The following is a 12,258-nucleotide window of genomic DNA, read 5'->3' as shown; positions in this document are numbered from 1 at the left end:
GGCCTAAGTGCCGGGAAAGCCTAGGCTGCCGCCGTTTGCCAGTGGGCCTCAGTCTTCCCTTTTCTGCTGTGCACGTGAAAGATTCTTCAATGTTGTTTCATTCAGAGTAACATAGCATGTGGAATAGTTTGCTCACGGAGTGGGGGTGTGGGGGGTGCACAAAAGCATCTAAGGATTAGCATCGGGGGCTTAAAATACCCTCTGGGGGTAGGGGAGATAGTTCAAAGGTCTGGAGTACATGTCCAGCGTGTATGAGGTCCTGAGTTTGATCCTGGACACTGAAAGCACCTTCCCACCCGGGCACCCCAGCACCACTGGGGGAGACTCTCCCGACGTAATAACACTCTAGACCCCCTCATTCCCTGCTCCCATCTCTTAACTTCTCGAGTACTGAAGTACCATTCTATGACATCAAATTTTGGACCCAACACCCCCAGAGAAGCTATGGAATTCATTAATCCCTTGAATGTATATGAAAAATGCTACTTACAGAACACTTTTCGGGGGCTGTAGTATACAACTTGCACTGATGCTCAGGTTCAACCTGGAAGGTTGAATCACCAATGGAGCTGCTCTGCTAGGCAAGTTCCTATCCCCAAGGGGTTGTTTAAGTGTAAATGCAGTAAAAATTCTGTCCCTTCCTCGCCCCCCCTCCCCCCCCCACACACAGTGCAACTATCGGCATTTCAAATGCTCAATAGCCACAAGTAGCTAGTGGCTGCTGTGTTGAACACTGACGATAATTTAACACAGATAATTGCAGAAAAACACCTATTGGCTTATGCTGTTCTACAGACTAAAAGATTAATTTATCACAGGGGCTGGAGAGCTAGTACAGCAGGTAAGGTGCCTGTCTTGCATGTGGCAGACTGGGGTTTACTCTCATGCAGTGAACCCTGAGAGCAGAGTCAGGAGTAAGCCCTGTGCACCTCTGGGTAATATCCCCAAACCAAAGCCCAATCAATACATTTATCATAAGGAAAATGTGAAGTAGGTAGAAAAAGGGGCTGGAGCGATAGCACAGTGGTAGGGCGTTTGCCTTGCACACAGTCAACATGGCCGACCCGAGTTCGATTCCTCCGCCCCTCTCGGAGAGCCTGGCAAGCTACCGAGAGTATCTCACCCGCACGGCAGAGCCTGGCAAGCTACCCGTGACGTACTCCATATGCCAAACACAGTAACAAGTCTCATGATGGAGATGTTACTGCGCCTGCTCGAGCATATCGATGAACAACAGGAGGACAGTGACAGTGACAGGTAGAAAAAAAAATCAAAGAAACTGTCTCTATCTTTTTCTTTTGTGTGAGCACAAAAGAATTTGTGATCTAGAGGCTCTAGATCACAAAGTGTGAAAGAAGTCACACAGAAATCCATACACAGACATTAAGAAAAAGACAGGTGACATTTCCCCCACCTTCTCCTTCTTCTTTGATGGACTTTGGTTGAGAGACGGCAAAGCACTGCATAGTTTCATACTTCTGGTGTCCCTCCTGGTTGTCATGGTTCTCCTCTTCTGAGTCAGGAAGAGGTTTTACCAGCATCCGACAGTTGAAGGTATGGCTGTTCCGCCTCGGGGGCTCGGCAGACCACGATCCCCCATTCACTGAGCAAGGCAAGAGTATTAGAAAGAAATTATAAAGAAAGAAACATTATAAAAAAAACTAACACCAGAGTTTCTGCCACTGAATTATCAAAATGATACTGGAAATATGTGGTTCCTTTATTAAACCCCTCTGCCACCTCACCCATATTCGGTTCCTTTACTTTTATATAATGTCTCCTAAATAACTTTACAATCCAGAAGGAAAGGCATTCTTTTTTTTTTTTAATTTTTACTAGTGAAACACCATGAGGTACAGTTGTAGACTTAGAAATTTTTGTGCTTGGGTTTCGATTATACAATGATCAAATACCCATCCCTCCACCAGTGCCCATTTCCCACCACCACGGATCCCAGTATCCCTTTCACCCCCATGCCCCCTGCCTCTGTGGCAGGGCATTCCCTTTTGTTCTCTCTCTCCTTTTGGGTGTTGTGGTCTGCAAAAGAGGCATTGAGTGGCAATCATGTTCGGTCTATAGTCTACAGGAAAGGTATTCTTCGGCTAATGTTTGAACACTGGGGAAAATACTATAATTCAACAATCTCCTGCTTTTTCTATCTTTGATTTCTTTAAAAATGTAGTTAATCTACTTGCATTCCAGTTTTACATATGACATACTCTGCTCAAAATTTTATAAGGGGGGGGGCTTCATGAGCATGCACTCAATCCCTTAAAAACACTTCAGCTTGCAGCAAAGAATAAAAGGTCAGGCACTGGAGCAATAGTGCAATAGTACGGGGACTAGGACCTTCCCCTTCGTATGTCCAACCAGAGTTTAATCCCTGGTCCCCCAGATCGCACCAGGAGTGATACCTGTGTACACAGATAGGAGAATGTCCCCAGCACAGCTAGGTGTGGCGCCCCCCCCAACAAAAAAATAACAAGGTTATTCAAGGGCGAATCAACACCTCACTAGCCAGTCCCACCTTACCCATCTCACCAGGTCTTTTCTCATTCTCCAGTACAAGTCTTTGCATAACATCAGCCACACCCACTCCCACGCAGGTGTCTGCCTCTGCTGCTCTACCAGAGGGACCAGCTGCCTCCACCTTTCATCCTAGAAGCAGGGTGACCTCTTGTCTACTCTCATCAACTCTCACATCGCCCCACACAAAATCCCTTTTCAGATCTTTACTAAAATTTTTATTTTATTTTTTAGTTTTTTGATTTTTTGGGTCCCACCCAGTGATACTTAGGGGTTACTTCTGGCTTTGCACTAAGGAATTACTCCTAGCGGTGCTCAGGAGACCATATGGGATGCTGAGACTCGAACCTGGGTTGGCCGCGTGCAAGGCAAATGCCCTACCTGCTGCACTATCACTCCAGCCCCTCTTTACTAAAATTTTACAGAAATATTCTGCATGTTCTATATCATGGTCATGGCTAAATTACTCTACTGTTGTCTTTTAAAACTGTTCCCAACAAGATTCAAATATCCTTAATGATAAACTGTTAGGTCTTTACTGTTTTTAAGTCAAAAAACTACTTCATGCATCTTCTAGTTTAGTATCAATACTTTATTAATTCAAGATATAACATCACTAGAGGGAAATCAGCGAGAAAGAAAATTAAAGGTGATTTATGAATTGATAAGGTAAAGCTTTTCCCACTAAACTTGTAATTGGGAGTACTGCCTCTTGAAAATATAGCCATCAACTAACTAAAAGCTCAGTTCATGAAATATTTGGGTTATATATATAACACTGCTGCTGGAGCAATAGCACATCGGTAGGGTGTTTGCCTTGCACGTGGCCGACCTGGCCTAGCCAGGTTCAATTCCTCCGCCCCTCTCAGAGAGCCCGGCAAGCTACCGAGAGTATTTCGCCCGCAGGCAAAGCCTGGCAAGCTACCCGTGACGTGTTTGATATGCCAAACACAGTAACAAGTCTCACAATGGAGACACTACTGGGCCCGCTTGAGCAACTCAATGAACAACAGGAGAACAATGCTACACATAAGAAAAGTAATGGCCAAAAAAATGTTTAACTGCTAGGAGAGCTGGAATCAAAACCAAAACTTGTTCTCATTTTGGTATTCTTTTCTTTTATTGTTCCTTCTGTTTCTCATCTGAAGAATATCAGGGCCAGTGGGACAAAAAAAGAAGGGCCAGGAAAAAGGGAGCTTCCAGCCCTGTGGGAGTGCCTGAAACACCCAAGTTAGGAAATACGGAATGATCAAGTGATCACTCACCCTAGTCAGAAAATACTTAGAAGGTGAACTCAGTGGCTGTGGGTTTGAAATGCTAAAACCACAGCTACTGTGCTGCAGGGAATTTAAACAAGAGACAGAAAAAGAAAGTAAGCAACTTGCTGTAAAATTATGCAATGAACTACAGTTTATATATCTATGCAGACAATTGGGAAGTTTATTTTACCAGTGACATTCTTAAAAGCGAACTTACAGAATGCAGACAACAGAGAATAATAAAAGATAAAAGAAAAAAGCTCTTACTAACTTGGATTGATAAGTAATTTGGAAGTAGAAAACGGTGCAACGTTAAGGGCAAAAGGCTCTCTAGACAGGGAATTAACAGTGAATGAGTGAGATTGTTCTTTAAGGAAATCATACAATTATTGAAGAGATTTGAAAATATTACTGAAAAGAAATCACATTTTCTTGGTTATTTACTAGAAATATGAGTCTTGGCAAATACTCATATTTTGTTTAACGTTTCCGGTCACTTTTTTTTTGATTTTGCTTTTCGGGTCATACCGGCGATGAATGGGGGTTACTCCTGGCCCTACCCGCTGTATTATTGCCCCAGCCCTGTTCCGGTCACCTTGAAAAAAGGGTATGTCACAGAAAAGCTAGCTGTCATGGAAGTGGAAAAGAACTTTTCCTATTTACCACTGTCTTATAATAAAAATAGTTAACATACACCGTTTCAAGAACTGAAATACTTGCAAACTCAGGACCTGACCTTATTTTGTACTAAAATATTCACTTCTTTTTATCAGTGAAGCTGTTCCTAGCATCATCAGTTTAAGTGAGAATATTAAAAAAAGAACCATTAGTAAGTGGCAACAGCAATACTCTGAGCAGCAACTAAGGTGGGCCCCCGCTGTGAATCACCCCCTTTGAAGTGTGGTCCTTCGCACACTGGGGGACAGCAGCTCCAGAGAGGTTGAAGACATCAGGAAAGCTGACATTGGGAGGGGGCAGCTTCTGACAGTGACCTCAAGGGAGCCGCTCAGAGGTGGCGAAAGCAGAGAGCCCTTTGAGGAATCCCAGGCCAAGGGCATCTGAACCCTGCACATGCCACATGATCCTGAACATTTTGATTTTAGAATGTGGTAGAAACCCACAGACGGACTCTTTTATGGTCATGAAGGAAAAAGAAAAAAAATGGCTGGTTGGCACTGGACAGGGTGGGAGTCAACTCACCGGATTCTTCACCACAACGGGGGCTAGGGAAATAGCTCATGAAGGCTCCCCCATCCCCCCCCAGTGCTGCTGGTCCCTGTGCTGGGGGTTGATTATCACGGGACGTGGAGCCCCTCCCCTGCGTGGGAGGCCCCTCCCAACAAAAAATAACAACCGAACTCCATGGGAAGAGTTGAATTACTTCCATGTACTTTACATACAGGATCAAGTGATCATTCATTCAAGATAGTAGCTACTCATAACTGTTTCTCCATGACTTCTGAAATCAAATATTTAATGCAAGCATCTCTAACTACTGGGTTAGTTGTGCCCCAGGGTGACACACGATGGCTCTACCTTATGCCCCCTCATCAAGCCCAGGTAACGTGTACGGGGTGGGGAGCGGGATGCAGGGAGGAGAGACCCAGCAGACGGTCATTTACCTATAGACTTTGGCAGCAGGTTTTTTACAAATTCAGTGTGGTCCCCAACATGCAGGATGCTATACACACTTTTGTTCATAAGTTCTTCTTGGTTATACCTTAGGTACTGTGTCACATTCTCTGAAACAAACACAACGCTGCCTTCCAGGTTCACTACAAAGAAGAACCCATCAAGGGCCTAAAGGAAAAGATACAAACAGTGTTAGCAAGGGTGCAACATAAACTACATGTAGTTGGTACGAAGGGAATAATCCCTTCCAGGGACACATAAGTCACAGGCAGGAAAAAGATATAGCCTACTCCTCTCACGGTTTTCCTTGACAACACATTTTCTCGTGGTGAAAGTATCCCATTTTAAGATGGGACAGAACGTAGGTCAGGGCTTCCGATCACAAATAACAGACAAATACCAACTGTTACTTTATCAGGACATCATTACTATCAACCACAGTGTATAGGTATTTATCTACATTTTCAGAATGAAACAGTTTTATTCCACAGAGTCAAGAGCAACTTTTATGTTACCAAACCAAAGCAACAATTTTTGCTGAAGAGTTTCTCATAATCCAAGGGTGGGAGGTGTAATCGACAACTTTCCTTCAGTTTAAGAGCAAGAAAAACTCTGAAATTTTCACAGCTTTTCTCTTTTTCTTTCTTTTTTTTTTTCTTTTTGGGTCACACCTGGTGATGCTCAGGGATCACTCCTGGATCATTCCTGGTGGTGCTCAGGGGACCGTATGGGATGCTGGGAATTGAACCTGGGTTGGCCGCTGCAAGGCAAATGCCCCACCTGCTGTGCTATCGCTCCAGCCCCACTACTTTTCAAGATACCAGGGCTAAAGTGAAAAGAGTCAAAGATGATTTTAGACACTTAAAAAAAATCATCAAAACCCTCAGTCCTTCATTTTTTGTTCTCTATTGGGAAGGACTCTGTGAAGTGTGTCTATGATGTGACAAATCGGTATTCACAGGAACCTTGAATTTAGATTGCCCCGAGCAGCAGAAGGGACTCTAGCTTTTGGTTTATCATAAACTCAAGAGTGAACTCGATGGTGCCCTCCTTGTGTCACTTGTTCTCTAGATTAAGATTTAAATTCCCCAGATAACAGTAACATTTATCCTTAATTGCTATGTAGCTTCTCTCTTGCTTGTCATTCAAACTTAATATCTCTTAATATCTTTTTTTTTTTTTTTGCAGGGTGCTAGGGACAGGTCTCTTATTTGCAGAAACAAGTTGAGACCTTGGAGCTTCTTTCCTGGTTCTCATTCAAATTTAGATTTGGGAAGAAGAGGGGAAAAATTAGGATCATTTCAGGAAATAAAGACGGTAACAGTGACTGAGGATGATTACTGAAGCTTAAACACATGATGTTACTCTGGTGAGCTGCGGCAGTGCATGGCAGAGCGTCTCTCTGTGCCCAGGCAGCACGGCTCTCCTGCATGCGTGAGAACAGAGCGTTCTGCCCTCGGTTCCGTCAAGACTGTGCTGCCCACGCCAAGGAGGGGCCTTCAGTGGGTTTCCCTCCTCTTTCATTATGGCCTGGCTTGCTGACCAGATGAGGCCGGGAAAGGCTGTAATCGACGCATAAGTTGATCTTGAACCAGGGCCAGCTGTTCCGTGCAGCTCAGGCCCGCTTCTTCATGAGATATGACTGCTACTGTCTTATACATTAACTCACCGGCGGCTCTTGTCTGGCACTGAGAGAAGGGCACACATGGACTGAAAATATTTACTTTTTTTCCTAGTCTGCTCGCCCGTGCCCCCGCCTCACGTGCACAGGCTTTTATTTTATTGGGTTTACTTGGAACACAGTCCATCTTTCTTTCTATTTTCATCACAAAACTAAGTGATCTCTTGAATTAGAACTAACCAAAAGCACCAGTGAAAAAGCTCTTAAAAACATAAAACGTGACTCAGTTTTCATTTTCTCTTAAATATCCTGCCGGATTTCCAAAATGACATAAACAACATGCAGGGCACAGCAAGGCTGTGTAAATGGCCCTTTGGGGCAGGCTGGCGCCCAGGCCTGAGAGCCAGGGCTGAATGCGCACACACAGGTGTTATCTGGGAGGGGGCGGAGGGCAGGATGTCATTCAGTTGATTAGCTATGGACCAAGTGTCCTTTCAAACTCACTGTTTTATATACATATTCAACCAGCATTTTCAAAATCACATTATTTATAGTTCATGGAGTTCCTACTGCTTTGTACCACAGTAAAAAGTCTGATTTGTGGCACAATATAACTGAAAGATGAAGCTGTTTCATCTCTTAAAAATGCTGTTTTGTTTTTTTTTTTAAAGCTCACTATGATATGCTCTGATGAAAAAGCCGACATTTGGCTTTGTTGCCTAGCAACCACTATGCTATGATGTCAGCATGAGTGTGCATCTATGACTAGGATCAGCTCAGCGAGAACAAGTTTTCATAAAAGGGATGAAGATTTAACTCAAAATTTACGTCACTAGATTCAAACATTATCTCTCTCACATATTCAGCATTAAAGATTTTCCTGCCAAGTACGTACTTGCTCAATTCGGAATACACGGAATTCTCAGAAGACTACTTTGAAATAGGAAGGAAAAAAATGGTTTGACGTTAAGAGGTGAGATGTACTGACATCTAGCGACCTGGCTTCTATCCTGGATAAGCTTCCCCTCAAAGTCAGTCTTGGGCCTCAAAATTCCTCCTAGGAGTTTCTGCCCTATGTTAGTATCACTCCCCCAGTCTGACAATATAATGAAAAACACAGATACATGAGAATTTTGTAACTCTAGTCACTTAGAGAACACAATTTTCAAATCAGTTCTGTTTATAATTCAATTTCTTTTCACACAGCAAGTTACCTCCTTCCTATCATTTAATTCTCAGTAAGTCACCCAGTTACCAGGTTTTTAACTGCTTCTAAGAACCAAAGCAGAAGTAGCACACTCTGGCCTTCCACAGCATTTTTGAGCTGGAAAATCAGGTTAAGTGCGTTTCTGCTTTCCCCTTGAAAAATGTAGTTGACTGAAGAGATAGTCCAGCGGGTAAGGTGCTTTTACATAGTCAACCCTGGTTCAATCCCTGGCACCAAATATGACCCCCCAACCTCCCAGCACTGCTGGGAGTGATCCTAGAGCCAAGAGTAAGACCTGAACACAGCTGCGTCTGGTGCCAAAAACAAAACAAAACAAAACAAAAAACCCCCAAAACTCAAACAAAACAAAGGAAATCTGTAGTTGGATCTCTTCAAACTAGCATTCAAGAGGAATAAGCAAAGGTCAATCTGGAGGTCTTTCAAAGCCTTTTGGCCAGTAGATCCAATCCCTAGGAATAAATTCTGTCATGTACACAAAGAATGGGGTACGCAATCTTTAAAGATCTGTAAATATTTTCTGTACCCTGCTTCGCATTTGTGTGACAAATTTTCACAGAATTAGACTTTCTGAAAATACAGATTATTATGCCCATCAATGGAAAGTTACAAGTATTGATAATATATATTAGCATATTATACATATTAAACATAGGATAAGCCTTTGTTTAGTATATGTAATACAATATATAATGATATAAATATAAATATAATTTATAGTATATAAGTTGCTTCAGTAAGTTTGTTTTTGTTTTTGGGTCATACCCGGCGATGCACAGGGGCTACTCCTGGCTCATGCACACTCAGCAATTACTCCTGGTGGTGCTCAGGGGACCATATGGGATGCTGGGAATCAAACCCGGGTCGGCTGCGTGCAAGCAAACGCCCTACCTGCTGTGCTATTGCTCCAGTCCCAAGTTAACTCATTTTACAATGAAATGCTGCCCAGTTCCTGAATATGCAGCACTTTTCAACTTACTGTCATTACCAACAAAGTTATCCTGAAAATTGACAAAATTTATGTCTCAGAATATATATTCACTGACATTTTCCCTCTCATTTTATCAAGGCCTACATCTTAAATTTTAATTCAATTTTAATTTAATTTTGAATGAGGTACAGCCAAGTAATATTTGATGTATAAGTGAAACGGGAAAGTTGAACTTTACAATCTTAGACAGTAGTCTGCTCATAAAATTTCCTGAAGTTAACAAAAAACATGCAGTTAAGGAAAATCATTACACTTAAGATACTTATCTGAAAAGCTCCTTCTGCCTACTGCTCATTTTTAACTTCAAGGGAAGAAAAACAAATTTGAAGTAGCACAAATAAAAAAATAAACTTCCTTTCTCACCTTCAAATTTTAACACACACCTATATACATATATGTGAATGTATAAGGCATATGCAATGCTTAAGAATTTTGGGAGCAGAGCTGGAATGAAGCACAGCAGGTAGGGCATCTGCCTTGCATGCAGCCAACCCGGGTTCGATTCCCAGCATCCCACGTGGTCCCCTGAGCACTGCCAGGAATAATTCCTGAGTAGAGAGCCAGGAGGAACCCTTGTGCATTGCTGGGTATGACCCAAAAAGCAAAATAAAATAAAAAAAAACACTTGGGAGCATTTGAAACCATATTGTAACCCAACAGAATTCATTGTGGGTCTGTGTATGTGGGGGCGGGTAGGGCTTAGGGAGGAGGGGTGGGTTGGCCACACCCAGCAGTGCTCAGGGCTTACTCTTGCTTTGTGCTCAGGAACCACTCCTGGTGGTGCTCAGGGGACAATACTACAATCGAATTTAATGAAACTATGCACATGGTTTTCTGAAATGACATTAACTGGCAGGGAAAGTCTGTCCATGTCCGTATTAGAATTAATCTAGATAATTTTATCTAAAATATTAATCTGAAATGCAGATATTCTAGATTCAGGAATCAGAACATAGATAAATGGAAAAAGTCAGTGGTACTTCAACCCTGAAAATAACAAGTATAGATTATGCTTAGATTCATACTGGTCGTTCTATACCTGAACATTCATTGTCACAACGTAAAATACAGTGTGAAAAACAGTGCAACATCCAGAACCAAAACAAGCATTTTCTACCTCAAGCATCATGGGCCCCAGCGCATCCTTGTCGATGACCCCCTGCCCTGTGGATGAGACATCCGACTTCTGTACTTCATCTATGTTGGTGGCTGCTGTTTTCTCTGGAACAAACATAAGAATGAATTAAATGGCAGAGCTATTTCAAGGATAGAAAGCCACAGAAATATTTTAACTGTAATGATTTTGAGAATCTCTAGTCTGGCTGTAAGAGAGCCAGAGTGTATACCCACACTGCCACTGAGTGGGCAAAACGAATCCAAGTGGACTGCAGAATACTGCCTTCTCCCCTCCAGATCCCGGGGCGCAGATCCTCTATTCAGGCTGCTTAAAGAAATGAGTTGTTTGATTTCCTCCTAGTTCCCGGCAAGCAACACTCCCCCACCCCCACCCCACCCGGAACTGTACAACTGTCATATCCTATGGCACAGTTAAGTTTCTACTCAAGAGATTCCCCAAAGCAAGAAAAGGGAGGGTCTGTTGTTCCAAAACTCAGCAGCACAATCCGAGCTACATTGGCACAAGTTGAAGAAATGAGTCGTAACCCGCCCGTGGTGGCTCCCATGTGACCCTGTAATGACTGCCTGACGCTTGCAGGGTCCCACCACTTCTAACATTCCACACAGAAAGTGGCCAGAAAGACTGGCTTCCTTGTCCTGTTTCAGTGCTTGATGACTTGAGGCAGGAGAAGAGGTAAATTTCAAAGGCTGACCCTTCGTCTAACACAGAGGTTACATTATATGCGCTCCTGGATTTAAATGTGCCGAGCAGTTTTCAGAGCCACAAGGGCCAAGAAGACATTCCATCATGGAAAATCGCTCTTAACAGAGAAGAGCCTATTTATCAATACATATGAAATTAGTTTTTTTCTAGGACACTAAAAAAACTTTAAGGCGTAACAGATACCGATCAGCAACCTGCTAGAAAACAACACAGAAACAATGTGCTAACGTGCCAATTATGTGTACTGGAATAAATTATATACTGATTTACACTGCATGTTACCACTGTGATTAAATGCAAATAAAACTAAATCCATTTAGTGCACAAGCTCAACCTACGTTTCATGACCCTAGTATTCTGTTGCCCCTTGTGTTTTTTAAAACCCCACTTCCCTGCCTCAACCTTGTTACTCCTTTTTTTTGTTGTCAAAAGATTTTTATGAGTTATTCTGAAAATGTACAGTTTAATGTCCCAAGGACCCTAGAAAATAATTAGGCGTTGTAGAGGCCCTCCAAATCATGAAGCTTCCAGGATGGAGAACTTCCGCATGTCTATTATCCCTGGATAAGGAAAGACAGGATGGCCTGTGGAGTTCAAGTCTCAGCTCAGTCACTTCACACAGTGTAAGTCAGAGCAAGTCACTTCAACCTTTGAAGGGCTTAGTTTTCTCACCTGCCTTCTACACACTGTGCACTGTGACAAAGTAAGTGGGATGACAGGAAAGACATGCTTTAAAAACTACCCAATGGGTTGTAGGGACTGGAGCAATAGCACAGCGGGTAGGGCGTTTGCCTTGCATGCGGCCAACCGGGGTTTGATTCCGAACATCCTATATGGTCCCCTGAGCACTGCCAGGAGTAATTCCTGAGTGCATGAACCAGGAGTAACCTCTGTGCATCACTGGGTGTGACCCAAAAAGCAAAACAGAAAAAGAAACAAAAAACTACCGAACGGGTTACAAGTGTAATGTACTACTAGCATATCTTCATTTACTAGCTCTTCTTTACTGAGTTCCAAATCTCGGAATTTCTTGGCAGAGCTTGCCGTAAGGAGACTGTACCTGCATTTTCAATCACTCTGCTGCACTCCTGATTCACCTTCTCAGAGCTAAAGTGTGATCAGCAGGGCCAGATCAATAGCACAGGAGGCACTTGCCTTGCACAC

The 12,258-nt window shown here is 42.9% G+C and overlaps 1 protein-coding gene across 4 annotated transcripts in view; it reads right to left on the bottom strand.

The window, feature by feature from the left end:
- NCOA2 (nuclear receptor coactivator 2) overlaps positions 1-12,258 on the bottom strand; it is a 290,336-nt gene that overhangs the window by 54,128 nt on the left and 223,950 nt on the right. For all 4 annotated transcript variants that reach the window (XM_056128060.1, XM_056127915.1, XM_056128128.1 and 1 more), the window contains exons 5-7: positions 10,372-10,475; positions 5,408-5,585; positions 1,415-1,603 (exon numbers count right to left, since the gene is read on the bottom strand). In XM_056128060.1, the coding sequence (XP_055984035.1) occupies positions 1,415-1,603; positions 5,408-5,585; positions 10,372-10,475 (471 nt within the window). The remainder of the gene's footprint in view (positions 1-1,414; positions 1,604-5,407; positions 5,586-10,371; positions 10,476-12,258) is intronic.

Source organism: Sorex fumeus, unplaced genomic scaffold (assembly GCF_029834395.1).
Source record: "Sorex fumeus unplaced genomic scaffold, SorFum_2.1 ptg000002l, whole genome shotgun sequence".
Classification (NCBI taxonomy): Eukaryota; Metazoa; Chordata; class Mammalia; order Eulipotyphla; family Soricidae; genus Sorex; species Sorex fumeus.
This window is presented reverse-complemented; position numbering and strand designations above follow the sequence as displayed.